Source organism: Musca autumnalis, unplaced genomic scaffold (assembly GCF_047663935.1).
Source record: "Musca autumnalis isolate F117 unplaced genomic scaffold, ASM4766393v1 scaffold_9, whole genome shotgun sequence".
In the NCBI taxonomy this organism is placed as follows: domain Eukaryota; kingdom Metazoa; phylum Arthropoda; class Insecta; order Diptera; family Muscidae; genus Musca; species Musca autumnalis.
In genome coordinates, this window is record NW_027412450.1 from 920,810 (window position 1) to 947,564 (window position 26,755).

The window sequence follows — 26,755 nt, forward strand, 5'->3', positions numbered from 1 at the left end:
AATCCACTCGATTTCATATGAGTTTTCATTTGACGTATACGCAATGGAGTTGACAGTTGAAATCGAGTGGATTTCGTAAATGTAAACATATAGTAAGTTTACATTTACGAAATCCACTTGATTTCAACTGTCAATTCCATTGCCTAAACGTCAAACGAAATCCAATGGATTTGAGATGAGTTTTCATTTGACGTATACGCAAAGGAATTGACAGCTGAAATCGAGTGGATTTCGTAAATGTAAACCAAGCAATAGTCTAAGAGAATTTTCTCAATCAAACACCAAGGGATTGGCTTGTAGGAATACACCTATATTACCCTTTAAAGTTTTCGGCATTTTTAAAAGAAGACCCTATTGCGGGATATCTATACGTTCTAGGGAAAAAAGTTACTTGATTAAAAAATGCTTAAAAAGTCTCACAAATATCATTTTTACATAAATTTTTACATTTTCTCGCTAACTGGCTAATCTCTCCCAAACTGAGTACTTAACTTAACCCATCAAATAACATCACCGTTACTCCACTCTCATACAACTATGTCTGCCTGTCAAAAAATGACATTCAGGGTCGCCAATATAATAATAATAAGGCAGATAATGCCCAGATAATGCAAACTAAAGTAAAAAGTTAGAGATCCACGGCAGGCAGCGCAGAAAATTGTTAACGAAAAAACCTAATCTAAAAACATAAACAAAACAATAGAAAAAAGAAAACAAAACCCAATAAAAAATAGCAACAATTGTTGGCTGTAAAAAATCTTATGAATTTCGTAACAATTCTGGCCAAATTGTGTGGACAAAAAGTTTTTCGTGTCTGCCAGCAACGGAGGAGATACGTATAAAAAAACCTATTAAAAACGCAAGTGAAGGCTACACAAAAAAAAGAAACGACTTTAAGGCAGTGGTTTGGTTTTTAGGGGAGAGACACACAACAAGCAGCAGAAAGCAAATGAACGACACTATTGATCCGTTTTTGTAAAAACTCTTTTTTTACTTTAGATTTTGTTGAATTTTTTCAATTTTTTTCTTATAATTAATTTCGGAAAAAAGAAAACGTGCATAATAAGACGCTCGCGAAAAGGTGTTTTTCGACAAAGATCCCCTTTTTTCTACAAAAAAGGGGTTCCAGCCATATAAAGAAAATAAGCAACCAACAAATAACAAAAACAACTTTTTGTAAAAATAAATTTACACTTGGACGACGACACATATAAGGGACCATCAATCATGATGAACAATTACAGTAACATGATGATGGGCGAACAGTTTCGCAAAATGGATTCAAACTATTCGCCCAAATCATCGCCACATGGTGGACGATCACCCGTAGTCTCACGTCAAGATTCATCGGGTACATTAAAGGCCACAATATCGCTGGGGAAAACGCCAACGATAATCCAAACGGGACCATTCTATTCGATGAAAGAACCACCGGGGAAGGGTGAGCTGACGGGCGATAAAGATCTCATGACTGAATATGGTTTACATCATACACTAACAAAATTTAAGGATAAGAAAGTCAAAGAATCACTGTCCTCATTTTTGCCCAATCTGCCAGGAATATATGACGGCATGAATAATTTGGTAAGAAGAAACAAAAGAAAAATATTTTCAATAATTTATATTAAGATAATATTTTTTAATAATGTGTATTTTGTTTGTGATGACCTTGAAAAACAAAACAAAAAAATGGATTTCTGGAAATGGGTACATACATCATCTATCTACCTACACACCTGCCATAGAGAGGAAACAAAGGCTAGCTGCAGGAATAAATAAAGTGGTTGTATAGATTTTTCGTAGAAGTTGAATGCGTCGTAGTAAAGAAAGGATGCAAAAACCGACTATTTTGAGCTTACTCACATCTTTGAAGTGATGTTAGGCATGATTGTGAAATTAGAATACATTGGAAAATAGTGTCTGGCTTTTTTTAATGTGCCTTTATTATTCAAATGTTGGAAAAATCGTTCTTTTTTTCAACTATAAAGTAATAATGGATTCCACGTGTCAACTATTAAGACATAACTCTGGTACAAGTTACTAATTTCAGATCTACCATATTTCAGATATTAACAATCGTTCCATTCCATTCGGATTGTTATACCTAGGATTTTCTTTACAAGTGTTGAAATTGGGTCATTATTGATAGATTTCTCCAAGAAATTTGTTTGCGTTCATAATAATTGCAATCTATCATTGGCAAAATTTTCACCAAACTTACACAAACAATTATTACGGCAACATCTCAATGAACAGTTATTGAAACCTTCCAAATATATGCTGTGACCTCTCATGCGTTTTACTGTAAATAGACGACCGATAGTCTTCACTACCTATCCACATGGCAGTGAAACATGGGAAATCCCATTATTAGGTAATCGCAACCATGGTGCAGTGGTAAGAACTTCCGCCATGCACTCAGAAGGTCTGCGGTTAAATTTCTGACCAAAACATAAAACAATTTTTGTGGTAGAAAATCCCTTCAGTGCAATGTTGGCCACATTTCCTGAATAGTTCACTCATGAGCAACTTCTCTAAAAGTAGTGTCGTAAGAGAAAAAGTAGATCAGCTAAAGTGTTGTCAGCACTACTTGAACTCTGGAAAATGTTATGGTTGCTGACGAACTTGTCTCGTAGAGCACACCTGGAGTGTGAGGGTGAAGTTTACAGTTCCTTACAGATATACTTTAAAAACCTTGTTGACCTCGAATCTGCGAGAATGTCGCCCAGAGGACTACAACAGGGTGTGCCAACTTCATAGGGAAGCGAAAAATTTTCCTGTGCATCAACACAGCCAGGTGCTGTCCTCATCATAGCTGCCACAATTTTAGCCACAAGCTTGCCCTACTTTGGCACATCAGGAGAGTTCTTCATGATCTAGATGAAGAGGTCTAAAGGTGCAATATGTCTGTAGACAGGCCTGCTTATTACTCACAACGATGCAGTTGCACACCCGCCATACATCGCAGAAGAGAAACGCCACCTACCAAATATTTAAACCTGATATTCTTGTTGATCTAAGGATTCTCCTCTCTTTCTAGATCAGATCCCTTCTGACATGCCTGGGTGGGGGTCCAATCCATTATGACTCTTACGTCAATATCCGAGCAATTACTGCAACGAAAGCATATCATTGTGTTGCTGTACTGGAAGAATCTTGTTGTTGTTGTAACAGTGTTTTTATTATGTTTATATGTTCGTTCCTCTGTTCAATCTGGCTCAGGATGTATCTCCAGTTCCAGAAAAATGGCTGCTTCGATGGGATGTAGACACAGATCCACTGGAGTTAGATGGATAGGTTTGGCGGGGCAGTTAAAAAGGTGTTGTGTGTCGAGCGGGCCCATGCCGCATACTGGGCATATGTCTTGCACGGCGCGATCGTTTTCCGCCCAATACGAATTTAGGCGACTGCAATATCCCGAGCGTATTTGAGTCAAAACTACTCTGGTTTGACGTGGCAGCTGACGCTCCTCAGCTGCGATAGATGGAGGATGTACTCCGAGTACTTTATAATTGCTTAAGGCCTTGGCAACTGCGTCCTTGCGAATGCTATTCAATCCTGCTTGATATGCTTGTTGATCTAGGGGTTCTCTCCTGTATCGTTGGACCTCTCCCTCTAGAGCATGTATATCCTTCCTGATCTCCCTGAATGGGCCGGGCCTACCCACAAGATGGTGATTGGGATGCCTCACACGATAATATCCAAGCAGGTACTGCAACGAAAGCATCTCATTATGTTGCTTTACAGGAAGAATTTTTGCCTCCTCATGTAGATGGTCCACTGAAGATTTGAGGAGGCACCCTGTCGCTGTTCTCAGTGCGGCATTCTGGCAAGTTTGAATCTTTTTCCAGTTCGTATCACACAATCTCGGGGACCAACTGGAGCCGCATAGCTTACCACAGACCGACCTATCGCGTTATACGTGGCCAACAAGGTTTCTTTATCTGCACCCCAAGTGCTGCCGGCCAGGGACTTGAGGACCTTGTTCCTACTTTTCAACTTGTCGCAGATAGCTGTGGCGTGTGCGCACGACGTGAATGTAGTGTCGAATGTGACCCCTAAAATTTTAGGGCAGTTTGTGGTCGGAATTCTGCTACCGTCGACCACGACATTCAACTCACGTCCAAACTGCGGTGTCCATGTGGTGAACAGAGTGGCTGTAGATTTTGTGGCGAAAATCTGCATATTCCTCGAATGGAAAAAGGTGGTAAGATCGGTTAAATAGTTGTTCAGTCTCTCACAGATGTCATCAGGATAGGTACCCGACGCCAGGATCGTGTAATCATCCGCATACGTCACGATCTCAATGCCGTCTGGAGGGGGTGGAATACAGGAGAGGTAGAGGTTAAACAGTTCCGGAGATATCACCCCACCTTGGGGAACTCCCTGTTTCACTCTACGGGGTTTGGACTTCTTATTCCTGAATTCCATGTACGACTGGCGTCCACACATATAGTTGACTATCCAACGTTTCAAGCTTGGCCGGAGGGTTGACTGCTCAATATGATCAAACAGCGTGGGGTACCTGACAGTATCAAAGGCTTTTGATAAGTCAAGCGCCACCATCACTGTTCTATCTCACGGCCGTCTCTGGTTGAGTCCTTTACAGATATATGTGGTAATGGCGTGCAGCGCTGTTGTCGTGCTGCTTACGGAATCCATGCTGATGATCGGCAACTTGATAGCTATTTCTGATACTGGTGAGGAGCAAGGCCTCAATTGTCTTTGCTACGGGCGACAAAAGCGAAATCGGTCTGTACGATTCACTTTTGCTGGCATCCTTTCCTGGCTTCCATAGTGGGACCACCCTGCCCATTTTCCAGATTTCGGGAACAACGAGGGTGGCTAGCGACAAGTTGAAGACTTTGGTAAGATACTCGACTCCCGGCACATCCAGCTGCTTCAACATTACCATGGAGATTCCATCAGGGCCCAAAGCTTTGGATGATTTAGTGTTAAAACATCACAATGCTCTAAGCTGTTGTTGTTCAGCTTGGTTTCTTGCACCGCCGCGACCTTCGAGAGTGACTTAACCGTTGTCCACAAGGCAGGCATTCCGGGATATGCCGCTCCCAACACAGAAAAACTGTACAAATCGAAGAACCTGCCGACATGGGATAGTATAGTACCTAGTAATCAGGATTCCAACCACTAATTTTGGTCGGACTTCTTAGGGGAAAGTAGAGATGTGATACTGCGTTTCCAGATTGATTTGAAAACCCTGCATCTTGGTTTCTTGTGTCAAATCTCGCTGGCCTTATCCCGAAAGCACTATTCTACCATGCACAAGGGTGGCTTAACATCGAATGACACCGGTCCGCGTCGGACCACTTTATTTGTCGGTCTGCTATAATTACTCTACCGTCCGCTGTAATTGATCTAGAACGCTATATTTTTGCTTCCGAGTATCTTTTTTCCATAGGCGGTTCAAGTTGGACTATATTGTCCCCTCCATATAACGGTTTTCGGTATTTTTATTTTATTTTGAGGATATTACCTACATTTTCTAATCTAATTAGCTGTAATTTGGCGTTTGAGATTCCTAGCGGTCACAACATCTCGCCACTAACAATTGTCAACATCGATCCAGGTTTTGGTTTAGTCTCCATATAACGGTACTTCCCGATTTTCGGTATTTTGGGAATTTTAGCTACATTTTTTGACCGAACTATCTCTAATTTGACTTTTGAGGTTCCAAGTGGTCGCAAAACATCTCCACCAAAAATTTTTAATATAGGTTAATGTTTTGGTGTAATCCCCATATAACGGTACCTTCCGATTTTCGCTATTTTGAGAATGTCGGCTACAATATTTATTCAAACTACCTGTAATTTGATGTCTGAGTTTCCCAGTGGTCACAACATCTATCCACTAAAAATTGGCAACATAGGTCCATGTTTTGGTATAGCCTCCATATAGCGGTAGCTCCCGATTTTCGGTATTTTGAGGAATTTAGCTATAATTTTTAACGGAATTAGCAAAACATTTCCACCAAAAAAATTTTAACATAGGTCCATGTTTTGGTGTAGCCCTTATATAGCGGTACTTGCCGATTTTCGGGGTTTTGAGGATGTTAGCTACAGTTTTTAGCCGAACTACCTCTAAGTTTACGTTTAAGGTTTCCAGAGGCCACAAAACATCTCCACCAAAAATTGTTAATATAGGTCCATGTTTTGGTATTGTCCCCATATAACGGTACTTCCCGATTTTTGGTATTTTGAGGTTCATTATACCCTACACCACACTGTGGTAAGGGGTATTATGTCTTGTGCATTTTTATGTAGCATACAAAAGGAAACGAAATAGACCCATAGTTCCTTTTGGGGATATACATATAATCACTTTCTGAGTCGATTTATGCATGTCCGTCCGTCTGTCCATGTATTTTTGTTCGCAACGTACAGGTCGCATTTTTTGTCCGATTCAGCTGAAAGGTGGGGACTACAATTTTTTTTAGCCATAGGAAGAACGCTATTGCTTTTGGTGAAAATCGGTTCAGATTTGGATATAGCTCCCATATATATTTTCGGCCGATTTCGCGTATTTGCTGCACCAAACACGCTATATAAGCCCGATTTCAATGATATTTGGAATGTGTGACTGAATTTGGTCTAGAAATAAATGTGCCAAATTATATCGAAATCGGTTCAGATTTGGATATAGCTCCCATATATATTTTCGGCCGATTTTACGTATTTTCTGTACCACACACGCTATATATGTCCGATTTCGATGAAATTTGGAACGTGTGACTGAATTTGGTCTAGAAATAAATGTGCCAAATTATATTGAAATCGGTTCAGATTTGGATATAGCTCCCATATATATTTTCGCCCGATTTCACGTATTTGCTGCACCAAACACGCTATATAAGTCCGATTTCAATGATATTTGGAATGTGTGACTGAATTCGGTCTAGAAATAAATGTGCCAAATTATATTGAAATCGTTTCAGATTTGGATATAGCTCCCATATATATTTTCGGCCGATTTCGCGTATTTGCTGCACCAAACACGCTATATAAGCACGATTTCAATGATATTTGGAATGTTTGACTGAATTCGGTCTAGAAATAAATGTGCCAAATTATATCGAAATCGGTTCAGATTTCGATATAGCTCCCATATATATTTTCGCCCGATTTCACGTATTTGCTGCACCAAACACCCTATATACGTCCGATTTTGATGGAATTTGGAATGTTTGACTGAATTCGGTCTAGAAATAAGTGCCCGAAATTATATCGAAATCGTTTCAGATTTGGATATAGCTCCCATATATATTTTCGGCCGATTTCGCGTATTTGCTGCACCAAACACGCTATATAAGCACGATTTCAATGATATTTGGAATGTTTGACTGAATTCGGTCTAGAAATAAATGTGCCAAATTATATCGAAATCGGTTCAGATTTCGATATAGCTCCCATATATATTTTCGGCCGATTTCGCGTATTTGCTGCACCAAACACGCTATATAAGTCCGATTTCAATGATATTTGGAATGTGTGACTGAATTCGGTCTGGAAATAAATGTGACAAATTTTATCGAAATCGGATATAGCTCCGATCTGTATTTTACATATTCACAGTGGTGTAGGGTATCATATAGTCGGCCCCGCCCGACTTTTATCCTTTCCTTACTGGTTTTTTGATCGAACTACCTCTAATTTGATGTTTGAGTTTCCCAGCGGTCACAAAACTCTCCACCAAAAATTGTCAACATAGGTCCCACCCTTGATATAGCCCCCATATAAAGGTGGCGCCAGTTTCAATACATTTTCAGATATATTTGCTACTTTATTTAGGCATTTGGGATAATTATTCCATTTTAGTTCAGAGTATTATATGCTGGAGGAGGGTATAAAAAGTTCGGCCCGGGTGAACTTAACGCATTTTTTACTTGTTTTTAATTAAATTTATTTATTCAACTTGCAAATTCAAAGCCATTTGGTCCATGCATACAGGAATTAACATTTTTTTAAAGTTTTTAAAAATCTTATTTTTTTGTTAGATTTTTTGTAAGACAACAAAATCCTTCAATAATTTCTAATCTTTTCTCTACGAGTGGTATTTTTTCAGCTTCACGTAAAGACATGAATGTCCTTTGAAATTATGGCTGTCACTTGAAAATCATGGAGATTTCACTAATAAAAATTGTTCAATGTTGTTGTTTTAAATAATTTCCTATCTTTAAAAATTAAGAAACCCCTTACTTTTCTTTGTATTTAATGTCGAATATGATAATCCATGGGAACCAATAAAGATTTTCAGAATTTTTTTCCAATAAAAATATGAAGTTGTTTTTATTTCCTTCTTTTCTTCCTTTATGATCAGTTGATAAACAAATTTTAATACTAATAAAAAATTCTTTGAAGGCAGGATTAGAGACTCTTGTTAGATACCACTTTAGAGTGTCTATAATTTGATTTCAAAATATTCTAAATATGAAATCAAAAACATTGTCACTTAATGAGTTTAGCTTAGCTCACAACACGTGCTTCAATAATGGCTTAGTAAATTCTCACACAATTTAAAAAAAAAAAAAAAACATTTTTGTTTTGAGGTCAAGGTCGATCATATTTATTGTTGGGGTATCTAATTCAGAAACATGATTCTAACGTTGTTTGGTTGATATAATTGCAAGATAAATATTTTCAAATTAGAAACTAAATTCGCAACCAAATAGAGATTTCCAAAAAAAAAATTATTATTTCAACTTAATGTAGAAAAATCAACATCTTGTCCCATATAACTCTACCACATTTTGCTAAAGATTGATATTCCTTCCTCAAATCCAATGGCTTCCATAGGTCTTATATTCTGTCTAAGAATAATCCCCTTATTGTATAATATCTTCATAAACATGACTAGCAGCGGCAACAATATTTTACCACATGCATGGAATATCGACTAAATTGTTCTTACTCGCTTCGATCTTTTTTTTTCCACCAGCTATTAAACTAAAAATACTTTTGATATTTTTTAAGGCAATATGTCACGTTTACATGATATTTTCTAGGTCGCTTCGAGTAGTCGTCAATGTCTCTTGGGAAATTTTGTTTAGAAATAGTTTTTTTTTCTCACTTTATGATCCAGTCTTTAAGCAATTATGCTCTTCAACAAGAATTCAACTTTTTGTTTACCTCATGAAACAAAAATTTGTTTTGATTTTTTTTCTCCTCTTGTACTTTTACTTTCACTTTTCTCTATTCTCTTTGTTGCACGTGCCTTTTGTTGTTGTAACATCACCACAAAATATTGGCATTTTTGTTTCTGTCGACGTGTGTTTTAGTTATTTTTGTTGTTTGTTACAAAACATTTAATATTGCCTAAGAGAGGGAAGCTTCTCCTATAGGGTGTGTCATACATTTTTGACTGGTTTCCCCATGAAATAAGCTTCTTGCATCAATAATAATTAAACCAAATGAAATAGAAAGATTTCTATGAAAAAACCAGTAAGGAAAGGATCAAAGTCGGGCGGGACCACTGTGAATATGTAAAATATAAATCGGAGCTATATCCAGATCTTTACCGATTTTGATATAATTTGGCACATTTATTTCCAGACCGAATTCAGTCACACATTCCAAATATCATTGAAATCGGACTTATATATCGTGTTTGGAGCAGAAAATACACGAAATCGGCCGAAAATATATATGGGAGCTATATCGAAATCCGGACCGATTTCAATATATTTTTGCACACTTATTTGTAGACAAAATTCAGTCACACATTCCAAATATCATTGAAATCGGGCTTATATAGCTTGTTTGGTACAGAAAATACGTGAAATCGGCCGAAAATATATATGGGAGCTATATCAAAATCCGGACCGATTTCGATATAATTTGGCACACTTATTTCTAGACCGAATTCAGTCAAACATTCCAAATTTCATGAAAATCGGACGTATATAGCCTGTTTGGTGCAGCAAATACGTGAAATCGGGCGAAAATATATATAGGAGCTATATCCAAATCTGAACCGATTTCGATATAATTTGGCTCATTTATTTCTAGACTGAATTCAGTCAAACATTCCAAACTTCATCAAAATCGGACGTATATAGCATGTTTGGTGCAGCAAATACGTGAAATCGGGCGAACATATATATGGGAGCTATATCCAAATCTGAACCGATTTCGATATAATTTGTCACATTTATTTCTAGACCGAATTCGGTCACACGTTCCAAATTTCATCGAAATCGGAAATATATAGCGTGTGTGGTACAGGAAATACGTGAAATCGGCCGAAAATATATATGGGAGCTATATCGAAATCCGGACCGATTTCAATATAATTTTGCACACTTATTTGTATATATATATATAATATATATGGGAGCTATATCGAAATCCGGACTGATTTCAATATAATTTGGCACACTTATTTCTAGACCGAATTCAGTCACACATTCCAAATTTCATCGAAATCGGACATATATAGCGGCAGCGAGGTCTTACGTACCGGATTGACCCGAAACCAAAAGTGTTTCGGCCAGCGGCTGCCAACCCAGCATTATATGCTGCTACAACAACAACAATATATAGCGTGTGTGGTACAGGAAATACGTGAAATCGGCCGAAAATATATATGGGAGCTATATCCAAATCTGAACCGATTTCTATATAATTTGGCACATTTATCTCTAGACTGAATTCGGTCACACATTCCAAATTTCATCGAAATCGGAAATATATAGCGTGTTTGGTGCAGCAAATACGTGAAATCGGCCGAAAATATATATGGAAGCTATATCCAAATCTCAACCGATTTCTATATAATTTGGCACATTTATTTCTAGACTGAATTCGGTCACACATTCCAAATTTCATCGAAATCGGAAATATATAGCGTGTTTGGTACAGAAAATACGTGAAATCGGCCGAAAATATATATGGGAGCTATATCCAAATCGGAACCGATTTCGATATAATTTGGCACATTTATTTCCAGACCGAATTCAGTCACACATTCCAAATATCATTGAAATCGGACTTATATATCGTGTTTGGAGCAGAAAATACACGAAATCGGCCGAAAATATATATGGGAGCTATATCGAAATCCGGACCGATTTCAATATAATTTTGCACACTTATTTGTTGACAAAATTCAGTCAAACATTCCAAATTTCATCGAAATCGGAAATATATAGCGTGTTTGGTACAGAAAATACGTGAAATCGGCCGAAAATATATATGGGAGCTATATCCAGATCTTAACCGATTTTGATATAATTTGGCACATTTATTTCCAGACCGAATTCAGTCACACATTCCAAATATCATTGAAATCGGACTTATATATCGTGTTTGGAGCAGAAAATACGTGAAATCGGCCGAAAATATATATGGGAGCTATATCCAAATCTGAACCGATTTCTTGTTAATTTGGCACATTTATTTCTAGACTGAATTCAGTCACACATTCTAAATTTCATCGAAATCGGAAATATATAGCGTGTTTTGTACAGAAAATACGTGAAATTGGCCGAAAATATATATGGGAGCTATATCCAAATCTGAACCGATTTCGATATAATTTGGCACATTTATTTCTAGACTGAATTCGGTCACACATTCCAAATTTCATCGAAATCGGAAATATATAGCGTGTTTGGTACAGAAAATACGTGAAATCGGCCGAAAATATATATGGGAGCTATATCCAAATCTGAACCGATTTCTATATAATTTGGCACATTTATTTCTAGACTGAATTCGGTCACACATTCCAAATTTCATCGAAATCGGAAATATATAGCGTGTTTGGTACAGAAAATACGTGAAATCGGCCGAAAATATATATGGGAGCTATATCCAAATCTGAACCGATTTCTATATAATTTGGCACACTTATTTCTAGACCGAATTCAGTCAAACATTCCAAATTTCATCAAAATCGGAAATATATAGCGTGTTTGGTACAGAAAATACGTGAAATCGGCCGAAAATATATATGGGAGCTATATCCAAATCTGAACCGATTTCTACATAATTTGGCACATTTATTTCTAGACTGAATTCGGTCACACATTCCAAATTTCATCGAAATCAGAAATATATAGCGTGTTTGGTACAGAAAATGCGTGAAATCGGCCGAAAATGTATATGGGAGCTATATCCAAATCTGAACCGATTTCTATATAATTTGGCACATTTATTTCTAGACTGAATTCGGTCACACATTCCAAATTTCATCGAAATCGGAAATATATAGCGTGTGTGGTACAGGAAATACGTGAAATCGGCCGAAAATATATATGGGAGCTATATCAAAATCCGGACCGATTTCAATATAATTTTGCACACTTATTTGTAGACAAAATTCAGTCAAACATTCCACATTTCATCGAAATCGGACGTATATAGCGTGTTTGGTGCAGCAAATACGTGAAATCGGGCGAATATATATATGGGAGCTATATCCAAATTTGAACCGATTTTCACCAAAAGCAATAGCGTTCTTCCTATGGCTAAAAAAGTTGTAGTCCCCAATTTTCAGCTGAATCGGGCAAAAAATGCGACCTGTATGTTGCGAACAAAAATACATGGACAGACGGACAGACAGACAGACGGACGGACACGCATAAATCGACTCAGAAAGTGATTATATGTATATCCCCAAAAGGAACTGTGGGTCTATTTCGTTTCCTTTTGTATGTTACATACAAATGCACAAAAAAGACATAATACCCCTAACCACTGTGTGGTGTAGGGTATAAATAGAGGCTCCACTGGAAACTCGATGTATGCCATTGTTGTATAGTTTACAGCAATATAACAAGGTGATTTGGGAACAGGGTCAGATGGAACTCCTTACACAAGCTCCATTGGAGTTTGTCGGAACTTTTCGCTAATTATTATGACTACATCGTCACCTTATCCAATGGCTTTAACTCGTAGTTTAATAAATGCCTTAAGCATTTCGTTTATCACTAGAAAGCCCACAGTAGTAGTGATAAGACACCGCCACCTTGTGATATGCCCCTTGACAGACATGATGTCGTTGTATAGCAGATACAGCTCGTGGTTCATGCGCGTCGATATTCACAGTCAACTCAGATTGGTCCGTAGATCTTTCGAAGAATTTTTCTCTCAAACACACCAGGCACTGCCATGTCTGCTTGCGCAAGTACCCAGGCTTCGGAGCCATACATCAGCACGGGTAGTATCAATGTTTTGTAAAGCGTTATTTTTGTTTGACGAGATGTGGCTTTGTTTGTAAACTGCTTACTTACTCTGTTGGCCACTACAATTCTTCTTTTTATTTCACAACTGATGTCGTTTGTTGTGTTTACGGAGGTGCCGAGGTAAACGAAGTCTTTTACTACCTCAAAATTATAAGAACCAACTTCCACAGTTGGCCCGATCTCTATGGACGCATTGTGCGTCGACACCATCAACTTGGTCTTCTCACCGTTTACCGCCAGACCCACTTTAGCAGATTCTCCTTCGACCTTCATAAAGGTATCAGTTACTTCTTTTACTGATCGTCCCATGATGTCTATATCATCAGCATAAGCAAGTAACATGTGACTATTGGTGTAGATTGTGCCACTTCTTTTGACGTTTTCCTCTCGAATAACCTTTTCCAGCAGGATGTTGAAGAGATCACACGACAGGCTGTCTCCTTGCCTGAAACCTCTTTTGGTACAAAATTCTTCGGAGAGGTTCTTTCCTATTATAACTGAGGATCTCGTGTCAGTTAAAGTCATTTTACAAAGCCGAATGAGCTTTGCGGGCATATCAAATTCAGACATGGCCTGGAATAACTTTGAAGGCTGCTTTATAATCGACAAAAAGGTGGTAGGTGTCGATCTGCATCTCTTGGGTCTTCTCCAGGATTTGCCGCAGGGTAAATATCTGGTCAATGGTGGACTTGCCAGGTCTAAAGCCGCATTGGTATGGCCCAATTATCTCGTTGACCATAGACTTTAGTCGTTCGCACAATATCCCTGACACGATCTTGTAGGCAATCTGGAGTAGACTTATGCCCCAATAGTTAGAGCATACAGTCCTATCACCTTTCTTATGGACGGGGCACAGGATACTCAGGTTCCAATCGTTGGGTACGCGTTCTTCCTGTCAGATGGTGCTAACTAGCTAATGAATACACCTTATCACCCTGTAGCTTCCGGTTTTGAACAGCTCGGCTGGTAAGCCATCGACTTCTGCTGCCTTATTATTCTTCAGCCGGTTTATTGCTGTCTTTCATCATCTTGTCATCTTGGCTGGGCGGTATACATTCAATACCATCTTCTGGGATTGGATCTGTGGTATCATCGTCTTCGCTACTATTGGATACCAGCAGATTGGAGAAATGTTCTTTCCATATCCCCTGAGGACACTATCTGTATCAGTTACCAAATTACCTTGCTGGTCTCTACAGGAGGATGTGCCAGTTCCAAAGCCATCAGTTTGATGCTTTACTCTTTGGTAGAATTTTCGGACTTCATTCTGGCTCCTGTACATCTCGATTTGTTTCACACTCCCGCTTTTCCATCTCTCTCTTTTTCCGGCGGAAAAGACGTTTCTACTCTCTCCTTTTCTCCCGATACCTCTCTCGTGCGCTAATGATTGTAAAGCAGACATGACCAAAAAGAGAACGGAGAAAATATGAATGTATTCAAAATATTGGCAACTTATAACAGTGTGTTAGTAAGTTTGTATTCACGCAAGCTGTAAAACAATAACAAATCAAAACATTTGTTCTCTTTTGTACGCTCTTTCTGTGCATTTGGGTCTTGTGCGTGTAAATTGCCAAAAATCATCGGCACCGCCGTGCCAAATGTGATCATGCTTGTTGTAAAGTAGCCCTATATGCCGCATTTTTCTCTTCGGTAGCAGCACGACACTCCTGACCATACCATGGCCATTCCTTGGTGGAGGTCTCTGGTATCCAAGTATGGATTTTGGGCTTAAGTCTCGTTTAGGGGCACCTCTCCGATCGGGCTGAAATTGTCACCATAGGTAGTCCTTGGGACCCTGATAACAACTATATATATATTTCCCGGGGGAAGTCCATACTTCCCGAGATATGGGTCTTGACATTTCGGGAAAGTCCTACTTTAACACCATTACTTTATATATGGGCACCTCTCGGATCGGGCTGAAATTTTCAACAAAGGTAGTCCTTGGGACCCTGATCACAACGATATATATCTTTTCCGGGGGATGTTCATACTTCCCGAGATATGGGTCTTGACATTTTACTATTTTCACTTGGACAATATGTGTATCATTTAAAAGCTCGTGGTGAGTACTTTTCTTTGCTATTACGACTTTTGCTTCAGATTACAACAATATATAGGTTTTTCGGGAGGAGTCCATACTTCTCGAGATATGGGTCTTGAGATTTTACTATTTTTACTTGGGCAATATGAGTATCATTTTAAAGCTCGTGGTGAGTACTTTTGATTGCGTTTACGAATTTTGCTCCTGTCCATAGGAGAAAGTCTTAAATCCCGGCCGAAGGCCGGCTACTTAAAGAAAACTTATATTTTTTGGAAAAACTTTTGTTCGCCTAGCCCACTTTTGCTCCTGTCCATAGGTGAAAGTCTTAAATCCTGGCCGAAGGCCGGCTACTTAAAGAAAACTTATAATTTTGGAGAAACTATATATTGTTGTAATCTGAAGCGAGCTTTAAAATGGTACCCATATTGCGCAAGTAAAAATAGTAAAATGTCAAGACCCATATCTCGGGAAGTATGTACTTCCCCCGGAAAAGATATATATCGTTGTGATCAGGTTCCCAAGGACTACCTATGGTGAAAATTTCAGCACGATCCGAGAGGTGCCCATAAATAAAGTAAGGGTGTTAAAGTAGGACATTCCCGAAATGTCAAGACCCATATCTCGGGAAGTATGGACTTCCCCCGGGAAAGATATATATAGTCGTGATCAGGGTCCCAAGGACTACCTATGGTAAAAATTTCAGCCCGATCGGAGAGGTATCCCCCTAAACGAGACTTGTTCCCTTTGATTAAGCAATTGGGCGGGCTAGTTGAGTGGAATATGCTGTGGCTATCTGTTGTGATTGCAGCTTACCGATGTCTTACTTTCGTGTTGTGTCTGTTTGTACTTTGTTTGCTACGTTTAAGCGGGTGCGTACCTTTGCTGCCACTAGGTAGTGGTCCGAGTCTATGTTTGCTCCTCGGAACGAGCGCACATCCAACACGCTCGATGAATGTCTTCCATCTATCACAACATGATCAATTTGGCTTCTTGTTTTCTGATCTGGAGACAGCCAGGTGCCCTTATGGATGTCGAGATGTTTAAATCTGGTGCTGCTAACTACCATGTTTTTTGCAGCGAAGTCTATCAGCCTCATGCCATTGTAAGATGTTTCATTGTGGAGACTGAATTTCCCCACTGTTGGGCCAAAGATATTCTCCTTTCCAATTTTGGCATTAAAATCGCCTAGAATAATTTTAATGCCATGGGCAGGACAACGGTCATATGTTTCTTCTAAGCGCTCATAAAATATATCTTTGGTCTGTTCGTCCTTGTCTTCAGTGGGAGCATGAGCGCCAATAAAGCTGATGTTGAAGAATTTAGCTTTTATTCGAATTGCAGCAAGTCTTTCATTCACTGGGGTGAAGCTGGATACCAGATGTTTTAGTCTCCGACTAACTACGAATCCACAACCAAACTCATGCTTTACGTCATGGCAGGAGGTACCCTAAGGGTACCTACCCCACAAAAGTTCAACATTTATGTTTTAGTGTAGTTAATTCCTGATCCACATTTTTGTCGGCATGCTTTACGTCATGGCAGCTATAATACAGTGCGTCACCTTTAGGTGTTGTTGTAACGCCTTTCCCAATCCATGGTATTTCCTGTATGGCAGTAATATCGGCCTTGTACTTTTCAAGTACGTCTGCCAATGCGAAGACTGTACCTTCTCTATAAAGAGTGCAAACATTCCAGGAGCAGATTCGCAGATCATGGTCCTTAAAACGTTTGCGGGGTTCGTCAACTTTGGAGGGGTTTGTTTTTCTTTTCTTTCGTTTTTTCATAGTAGGCTGTTTTTTCTAGGGGAGGGTTACTAACCCGACACCCAAACCCAAGTTTTAACGTTCTTATGGGTGAACGCGCAGCACATGTTAGCTCACTACCTTTAAAGGGTGTTAAAGGCAGTTCCCCAGGTGACACCACGGGGAGGTCAGTGTCCACTTGGGATGAAAGAGGGACCAAGATAAATCCTGGGCTTTGCCATGTTAAAACCAGTCAGGACCGTTGCTTGGTATCTTCCATCCCTTCTGTGATGTTTACAGATATCTTTTGTTGGGTGGCATGTAGTGAAATTTAGTATAAATCACATTTCCCTTTGGTATCTATCCTCAAAAATGACGATTCCATAACTGTAAGCTCAAAAAGGTATTTTATCTAAAACTATTTTGTTGGTCGCATTTTCTCGATATTTGTTATATCTACAATAAAGTTTTTGAGTTCTGCGACCTTTAGTGAAATTTTAACAGAGAACATAATTTCAATTCATTCCATAAAATGAAGGTTTGTGGAAGATTTTGCACTGATTCGAATACCTTAACCTCAAAAATTTTGCTTATCACAATTTCTTGATATCTGCCATATCTGCAGACATCTTTTGTGTGGTGATATGTAGTGAAATTTAATATAGATCACATTTTCCCTTGGGACCTATCCTCTAAAATGGTGATTTCTGGAAGATTTGGCAGCGATTCCATAACTGTAACCTCAAAAAAGGAGTTTATCTATAAGTATTTTTGTTGGTCACATTATCTCGATATTTATAAAATCTAGAGTAAACTTTTCATCTGTGACCTATAGTGAAATATTATGGAGAATATATTTCCCATTGAGACTTTCCCTCTACAACTAGGTTTAGTGGGAGATTTTGCATCAATTCTATTATCTTAACCCAAAAAACAATATTTTCAACAATTGATTTGTAAATCATCCTTTTCAGGATATATGTTATAATTACATTGTTCCTTGGGCCGGCACATATCGTGAAGTTATTGTAGATCATATTTTTTGTTAGAATCAACCGCCTAAAATGAAGGTTTGGGGGAGATTTTGCAATGATTCAAATACCCTAACCTCAAATAGTGGTATTATCGTCATAAATTTTGCTTATCACAATTTCTTGATATCTGCCATATCTGCAGACGTCTTTTGTGTGGCGATCTATAGTGAAATTTAATATAGATTACATTTCCACTTGGGACCTATCCTCTAAAATGGTGATTTCTGGAAGATTTTGCAGCGATTCCATAACTGTTACCTCAAAACAAGGAGTTTATTTTTAAGCAATTTTGTTGGTCACATTATCTCGTTATTTATTATATCTAGAGTAAACTTTTTTTCTGTGACCTATAGTGAAATATTATGGAGAACATATTTCTAATTGGGACCAACACTCTAAAATGAATTTTTGTGGGAGATTTTTTATTTATTTTTTTCGAATATCTTAACCTCAAAACAGTTTTTTCGATGACCAATTTTGTTTATCATATTATCTTTATATCTGCCATGTCTGAAATTTAATGTAGATCATATTTCTCATTGTGACCTAGCCTCTTAAATGAAAATTTGGGCATAATTTTGCACTGAAACGAAATCTTAACCTCAAAAAACAGTATTTTCGTGAAAAATTTTTGTTTATCATATTTTCTTGATATATGTCATACCTACATACATCTTTTGTCCGCTGACATATTATGAAATTTCATTAAGAACACGATTTCCATTGAGACCAATTATCCAAAATGTAGATTTCTTGTATATTTTACAGCATTTCGAAAACCTTAACCTCAAAAAAAGGAATTTTCACGACAAATTTTGTTTATCATGCTTTCTTGATATCTACCACATCTACAGACTACTTTTGTTCAGTGACTTTTAGTAAAATTTGATGAAGAACAAACTTTCCATTGGAACCAAACATCTAAAATGAAGATTTGTGGAAGATTTTGTCCTGATTCGAATATCTTAACCTCAAAAAGTTGTTTTTATGATTAATTTTGTTTACCATATTTTCATGATATATCTAGCACAGCTACAGACATCGTTTCTTCAGTGACCAATAGTAAAATTTGATGAAGAACAAACTTTTCTTTGGGAAAATCATGTAACTACAGATTTCTTTAATATTTTGCAGCAATTTGAAAACCTTAATAATTACCATAATCCATCATAATTACCATAATCCTTTGCTAGGGATTATATTGGTAATAAAGGGTATTATGAAACATAGGTCTACTCTAAGGTAAAGAAGTCATAACAGCCTTACCATCTTAATAACCTTTTGCCAGTAATTGCTTGTTTAGGATTTTTCGTATATAAAAAAGCTGTCCCCTGAACAACATTCTGTGGTGTCAGCAATAAATATTTCTTTGTTTAATATCTTTGTTTGTTTGCACAAATGAAGAATTGAGCTTAGCTTTGTTTTTGTTTTGTTATTCAACTGTTTTAAGAGTTAAGAGAAGGGTTAAGATTAAAACGATTTTAAGGGGAATGAAAATAAACACTCGATTTCAAACTTAGTTTTTAATTGGATCTAATCTAAAAGTTTGGTGGCAGAATAATTTCTGGAACAAATTGAATACTCTACCAGCTGGGGAAAAAAATCTGAACATTTTTTTTAAATTGTAAGTTTTTCTAAGTAGCCAGCCTTCGGCAGGGGATTTGAGACTTTCTCCTATGGACAGGAGCCAATTTAGGGGCACGGGAACAATTTTTTTTTAATTTTTTTCTTGCTTTAACGAGGGAATTTTCGGAACTTCAAAGGCCCATATCTCGGGAAGTATGGACTTCCCCCCAACAAAAGTTATATTTTTGTAATCAGGACGTAAAGATCTACCTGTGGTAAACATTTCAGATTTATCCGCCAGCTGGTAGAGTATTCAATTTATGCCTAATTTCTAAATAAAAAGTCTAAAACATTACAGAATTCGTTCTCATTATAAAAATTGTCATTATCATTTCCTTTTCTTATAATTTTTCTTGCAGGAAAACAGTACATTACGCAGTGTCATTGATAAACCCCCCATAGGAGGTAAAGAGCTATTGCCTTTAACCTCAGTACAATTAGCTGGTTTCAGATTACATCCCGGACCGGTAAGTTTTACTGTCACAATTTATTCGAAATTGTTTATATGCAATTATTAATTGTATTTTCTTTTCATTTTTTTTTTTCTAGTTACCGGAACAGTATAGAGCCTTCAATACAATACCCGCACGTAAACATAAAAACAAACATAAAAAACATAAACACAAAGATGGCCAACAGCCGCCCGAAACAAATCTAATGGGTGAGTTGGGCTAGCTATTGTCACCGCAGCCGCATAGAAAGCATTAACAATAAATCAATTTTTGAACTATTGTTGTTGTTTTTGCTTTCGTTTTGATATTTGATTCAATAATTACACTGGAAACTAATCATCCTCGTTACAGATTCTTCCGGTTTAGAGACTTATGAGAAAAAACATAAAAAACAAAAACGCCACGAAGATGAAAAAGAACGGAAAAAGCGTAAAAAGGAAAAGAAACGTAAAAAGAAATCTCACAGTCCAGAGCCACCATCATCGGGCGGTGTATCGCCCATGTTGGGTGGTGGTCATTCACAGATGGGCGGTATGATGATGGGCGGACCAGCGGCCATGTCAACGATGCAGGGCGGTGGTGGTGCCGTTGGTATGGGTGGTAGTAGCAGCCTTCAGGGCCTGGCGACGGGTCCAAATAACCCGCTGGGGCCTGGTTCAGGTGTCACAAATATGTCAGGCCCTGGTGGTATGATGATGCCTCAACATGCTTCTTTATTTTAGTTTAAATTTTTATTATTTTTTAATTATAAACAAATTAAGTCATGTTTTATGATTTTCTTTTAGGTTGAAATTTTGTTTACAAAGAAAAAGAAAAAAAAGAACATAAATAGAAAAGCAAGAAGAAGAACTATTATGTATTTCCCCCCACACAAAAGAGAATAACAATTTTTTTTAGTTTTTGCCCCTAATTATTATCCCCAAATATCTCCTCCACTATCACAGTTACTGTGTATGTTAATATGGTATTAAGCTAGAGACACAGTAGCCAGTTTGTCATTCCCAAAAAAAGAGTTTTAGATAAATTCTAAACCAAACACCCCTTCTCCTTTTCCTATCCCTTCCCCAACTTTCCTTTTTGGCTCCGTTATCCGTTGTTATAACAAAAGCAAACCAAGAAAAAGATCTTCCATCGTGTGTTGTTTTATAGAATCTACACTTTCCTTTCCCCCACCCCCTCTTTAACTTTAATAATTTTTCTCACACTTAACCAACTGCCTAGTAGTTTGTTTTTTAATTTTATTTTTATTATATAGTTTTCTTAGCTCCACCCAAAAACCATTTGGTCTGCCTTCCTTTCTTCCTTGGCTCCTTGTTTTCACAAGTTTTAGTTAACTTTCGTTTTTTTATTAAATAAAAAATTGTAATATTTTTTTTTCTTTTGCTTTCATAAAACTTTAGCAATTAAGGTTTAATAAACACACTTTTTTATGAAAAATTTATTATAAAAACAAAATACAAAAAATATATTATTTAGTTATTTAAGAGTTGTATGCAAAACAAAACAAACAAACAACAAAAAAAAGAAAATAATGATAATTAGAAATTTAACAGAAGGAAAAGAAAAAACAAAACAAACAAAAAAAATCAAATAATAAATTAAATTTATAAAAAAAATGCAAAAAAGTACAATTTTGTTTCGCTTTAATTAATTTGATAGAATTAAAAGATAGATATATTGGGGTATATATTAAGGACTGAAGATTCCTTCTTGAGAACACCTGGAATTTGATGCAGAATATTTTGTTCATTAGCGCCTTTTTTCAAAAATTAAGGGCTCGAAGAATGTTATTTTGCTAAGAAATTTGCTATATCTACAGAATTGTTTTATTCGCAGGTCTATAGTGAAATTTTATAAGGATAATTTTCCTCTTTGGAACCAACCCCCAAAATTAAACTAAGTGGGAGATCTTCAACTTTTTCTAAGACTTACAGCCAGTTTCTGTATGTCGAAAGAAGAATGTGTGCGAATGAAACACGCCCGAACTTTACTTTTCGAAGTAATTTTACCTTTGCTTTTGCTTCAAAACAATAAACAAAATTGAAAAACACACAAGAGTTTGGACGTGTTTCTTTCGCACACATTCTTCTTTTGACATACAGAAACAGGCTGTTAACCTCAAAAAGTTTTTTTTTTTTGTATAAATAACTTGTTTGTCATGCTTTTATGTGTATCTATCTATTCTATCACTATTGCTTTTTATTCGCCACCCTAAATTTAAAGAGATCCTAATTCCCATTGGTATTTGTAGATATTGCATTAATATTCCAAATTTTTAACCCCCAAACGATGATTTATTTTTCTTTGACAATTTTTTTGTCATAATGAACATCGATTATCTGGGTATCTATTATATCCTGAAAATTCTTTTGTTCGACATCCTATAGTAGAATTTGATGGAGAACTTATTTCCCCTTGAGATCAACCCCATAAAATGAATGTATGCGGCTGATTTTATACCCTTTTGTTTCTACTTTAACTTCATTTAGGGGATATTTGTAAAACCAATTTGTCGGGCATGTTATTCGGTATAATTATAATAGTTAGAGAATTTTTTTCTTCGATAGCTTGTAGTCAAATTGGAAGAAGAATATATCTTCCATTGGTAGCAACAGGTATTCTAACAGGTATCTATATTAGGTTATTTTCATAGCCAATTTGTCAGACTTGCTTTTCTCCATATCTATTATATTTACAGATTTCTTTTCTTCCATAACTTATAGTCATATTTGTAAAATAATATATTTTCCATTTGTACCATCCCTCAAAAATGAAGTTTAAAGGGAGATTTTTCGTAATTTTAAAGAATTCTAACCTCAATAAAGGAATAATTATATAGTAAAATTGTCATAGAGAAATTTCTGCTGAACTATCATATCTAGATAAATTATTTGTTTGGCAACCTATGGTGATATTTCATGGACAACATATCTCCCATTAGGGCTAACCCTCTACAACGTAGTTTAGTGGGGGATTTTGCATCAATTCTGGTTTTTAACCTAAAAATAATATTTTCTAAAGATAATTTTAAATAAATTTGTTCGTGGTATATACTATACCTACTGTTGTCTTCTGTTCGGTGACCTATAGTGAAATTTAATGTACATCATATTTCTCATTGGGATCCCAACCCTATGAAATGAAAGTTTTTGGAAGATTTTACACCTATTCGAAAACCTTAACCCTAAAAAATATGTTCTTCATAATTTTCTTTGGTCTGTTCCAGTACTGCAAGAATCTACTAATTTTTACTATTTATTTCGATAACATAAAGGAAAAAATGTTATCGTAGTAAAAAATAGTAGCTTCTTGCAGGTTCTGGAACAGAGCACTTCTTTATCATATTCTCTTGATATTCTGTCATATCTACAGATATCTTTTCTTTGGTGACCAATTTTGAAATCGGATGAAGAAAAAATTTTCCCTTGGGACCAACCCTCTAAAATGATTAGTAGGGCCGCCATATAACGCCCAATATATAGTACGCGCCACTTTAAGATATTTTGAATGTATTAGTCCCATTTGACCACATAATCGGTTGTAACTTTGTATTTTGTGTTCTACCATAAAATTTTTATATAGGTCCACGTTTTGATATAGCCCCCAAAAGACGATATCTCCCGACTTTCGGTATTTTCAAGGTTTTAGCCTCATTATCACACCGAAATGGCTGAAATTTGACCAATTGTGTTCATCTACATCTACCGATTCCTTCTGTTTAGAGACCTTGTTATGTTAACCTAGCATAGTTTTGCTAGGGTATGAGCGACGACGCAAACGACGTTTTTGTCATTGTGGGCGATCGTCGATCTCAATTTTTTTTTTGAACGATATGGCAACGCCTGTCAGGAATGTCAAAATGCAGAAAGAAGAAACTGCAACCAACTTTGCAAATTCATTGTTATACAGAAAGTTGGTTGTAGCAAGACACCCAGAACAGCAGAGAAACGAAGACAAAAATTAAGCCGCCATTTTTCTGCTGCTGGATAAAGAAAAATTATAAGTGATAGAAATTGTGTGAGATATTTAGGACGTACTGTCCCAATAAGAACATCGACGTACCTCGGGCTGTGGAATATACATTTCTATGGTGAGTTCTGTGCTAGACAAATATTTCGAGTGGAAATAATTGCAAACTTTTAAAAAAAGAATGTTTGTTCTCCCTACAGCTTCATGCAAACAGCTAGCAAAGAAAAAAAGAAAAAAGCAACACGTGCCCCACCACCAAGAAAACATAACGGTCCGCAAATCTACGACGTAATTGCAATTTACAATACAGCGGCCATAACCAAAAACGTTTCAACGAAAAAAAGAAAAAAGCAACACGTGCCCCACCACCAAGAAAACATAACGGTCCGCAAATCTACGACGTAATTGCAATTTACAATACAGCGGCCATAACCAAAAACGTTTCAGTGTGTTTTAATATCTTTGGTGTCTTTTTGGGAACCTCCACCCAACACTTGGAGCAAAAAGTTTGCATCAATCGATATTTAGTGGGAGTGAAATATCTTTTTGTACCCCGTGCCTAGTTAATGGAATTCCACAATACGAGGTACTAGTCCACAACAGTATCGCTCAATTCTCGGATCTTGTGACCGGATCGATTCTGTTTAATAAGAATTTTTGCGAAACTGGATCGCAGTAGAAGTTTTTGCCTCTTTGCCGATAACTTTTATTCGAGGCTGAAAGCCGCAATTCGTGACTTCAGTTAGACCAGAAATTACTACCACCAGCCACTGTCCACCGTCAGGCTCGTCATCCCGACATCAGCAAATCGACCCTCAAATACTTTTTTGGACCTTCTGGAAGCATGCAGATAGTAAGCGGAAAATTTAATGCAGATAAGTACCCTCAAAGAAAGTACAACTGATACATATATTGTCCTTAAGATATTCACCCTTCTCCGTCACAGACGGGGAGGTGTGCAATTCTTAATTTTATTATTGTGGTTCGACGGTCAGCCGAACTTTCTTGAAAAGCTTTATTTAGTCCTTATTTCATACAATATACATATTACGCCGTATGTAAATCTACAACATAAACGTATATGTATATGTATTTACTTATGTAAACTATATAGCCAGTTTTTTTATATAACGGTTTGTCACCTTGTGCATAACGGTACGACAATAGGACGTACAGTCGCGAATGAATTTAATGAAATTTTTTTTTCCTAAGGAATGTAAATACCGACACAATTAATAGTGAATTTTAATAACAAAAAATGGTATCGTCGTGCATTTTGTAGAATTTTGTTGCGAGTGACAAGGTTGTTTGAATATTAACCAGCCTGCTTCTGGTATTTAGTGATTTGATTTTTACCACCATTAACGAAGAATGATAGTCACAGAGATAGACCATGTGACAACGAGAGTACAGTCAGATTTCGAAATTGTAGTCGCTGGTCTAAGAAATGTGCATCTGAACGACGAATCAATATGAAAAAAGGATATATTCATTGGGATTGAGATTAAGATCTTGTTGATAGATTTTATTGGTTACGTATCGGAATTAGTCACATAAGGTGATTTCGTCTTGCTATTCTGACCATTTTCGAAAATTGATCTATTTTTTTTATTGGATCACACCTTCGATTCTGACTCAAAACATTCAGATAAATATCGAAGCTGTCAAATAATAGCATCTTGGAGTGAAATTCCAAATCGTTAGTGGTAAAGGCGAAATTGGCTGCGTGGCCCATCAAACATAAATTCTCATTCCGATATTTACCTTTTTTCTTTAAACTTCAAACCGATTACCAGTATCAAATTTTGATGCCGATTTTGTCACCCTTTGTTGGTGGAATTCCAACTTACAAAATCCCTACAAACTGTAACCACATTTTCAGAATAGTATATGGTCCTGAAAAGATTAAGTATACCCTTACTACTCACTCATATTGTGCTTGGTAAATATGTTCTGAAGGCATGGGCGTATGAAAATACGTTTTGTCTCATGGTAAAGCATTATTACATCTTGACATTATATAGGTACAATACATATACATATACTGCCACATAGATCCTATAGGAGTAAGAGAATAATACGTAGGTTCACGCCCTTATTGTTACCCCATCCCGTAGCATTAAGGTTATACTTATCCGGTCATATTTTTTTTTTTTTTATTTTTTTTTATTTTTCTGAATTGTTACCCCTTTCCATAGCTATAAGCTTATACTGTCCAAAAATATATATTTCTTTTTATTTTTTTTTTTTATTTTTCTGAATTGTTACCCCTTCCCTTAACATTAAGATTATGCCTTTTCGGCGTTAACTATTTGTTTTGAAATTGTTAATGTTTATCCCATCTCGGATTACACATTGAAAAGGAAATACGATATTATTATCACTTCTCAGTTTAGACTACCTTTGAGCTCAGTAGGTAGGGTTAACACCAAAGTACGTATTTTAAACGATATTTTCTTTAAATCTTAACCAGAAAGATTATTGCATTATGAGTTGGGATTGACATCTAATAGTCAATATCCTTGATTTTCTTTATTATTTTTTTTCCTTGTTAAATTTTAATCAAAATCTAACGGCGAATGCTATTAAATACATCTAATATAGAACACCGGAACTATCTTTAAGAACTTTATTTAATAAACAACACACTTGATGTGATGAATTATGAAATGATCAATATGCCT

General features: G+C 36.8%; 1 protein-coding gene across 2 annotated transcripts; it reads left to right on the forward strand.

Annotated features, from left to right (window-relative positions):
* Positions 1-529: 529 nt before the first annotated feature.
* LOC141388232 (mediator of RNA polymerase II transcription subunit 19-like) lies at positions 530-21,727 on the forward strand. 2 transcript variants are annotated; one of them, XM_073958250.1, is made up of 5 exons: positions 530-859; positions 1,000-1,584; positions 20,010-20,117; positions 20,200-20,311; positions 20,454-21,727. In XM_073958250.1, the coding sequence occupies exons 2-5, from the start codon at positions 1,228-1,230 to the stop codon at positions 20,822-20,824; spliced, it is 948 nt and encodes a 315-aa protein (XP_073814351.1). In that variant the 5' UTR covers positions 530-859; positions 1,000-1,227; the 3' UTR covers positions 20,825-21,727. The 2 variants fall into 2 exon arrangements, with proteins under 2 accessions (XP_073814351.1, XP_073814350.1); XM_073958249.1 differs by having other exon boundaries at positions 561-1,584.
* Positions 21,728-26,755: the final 5,028 nt, after the last annotated feature.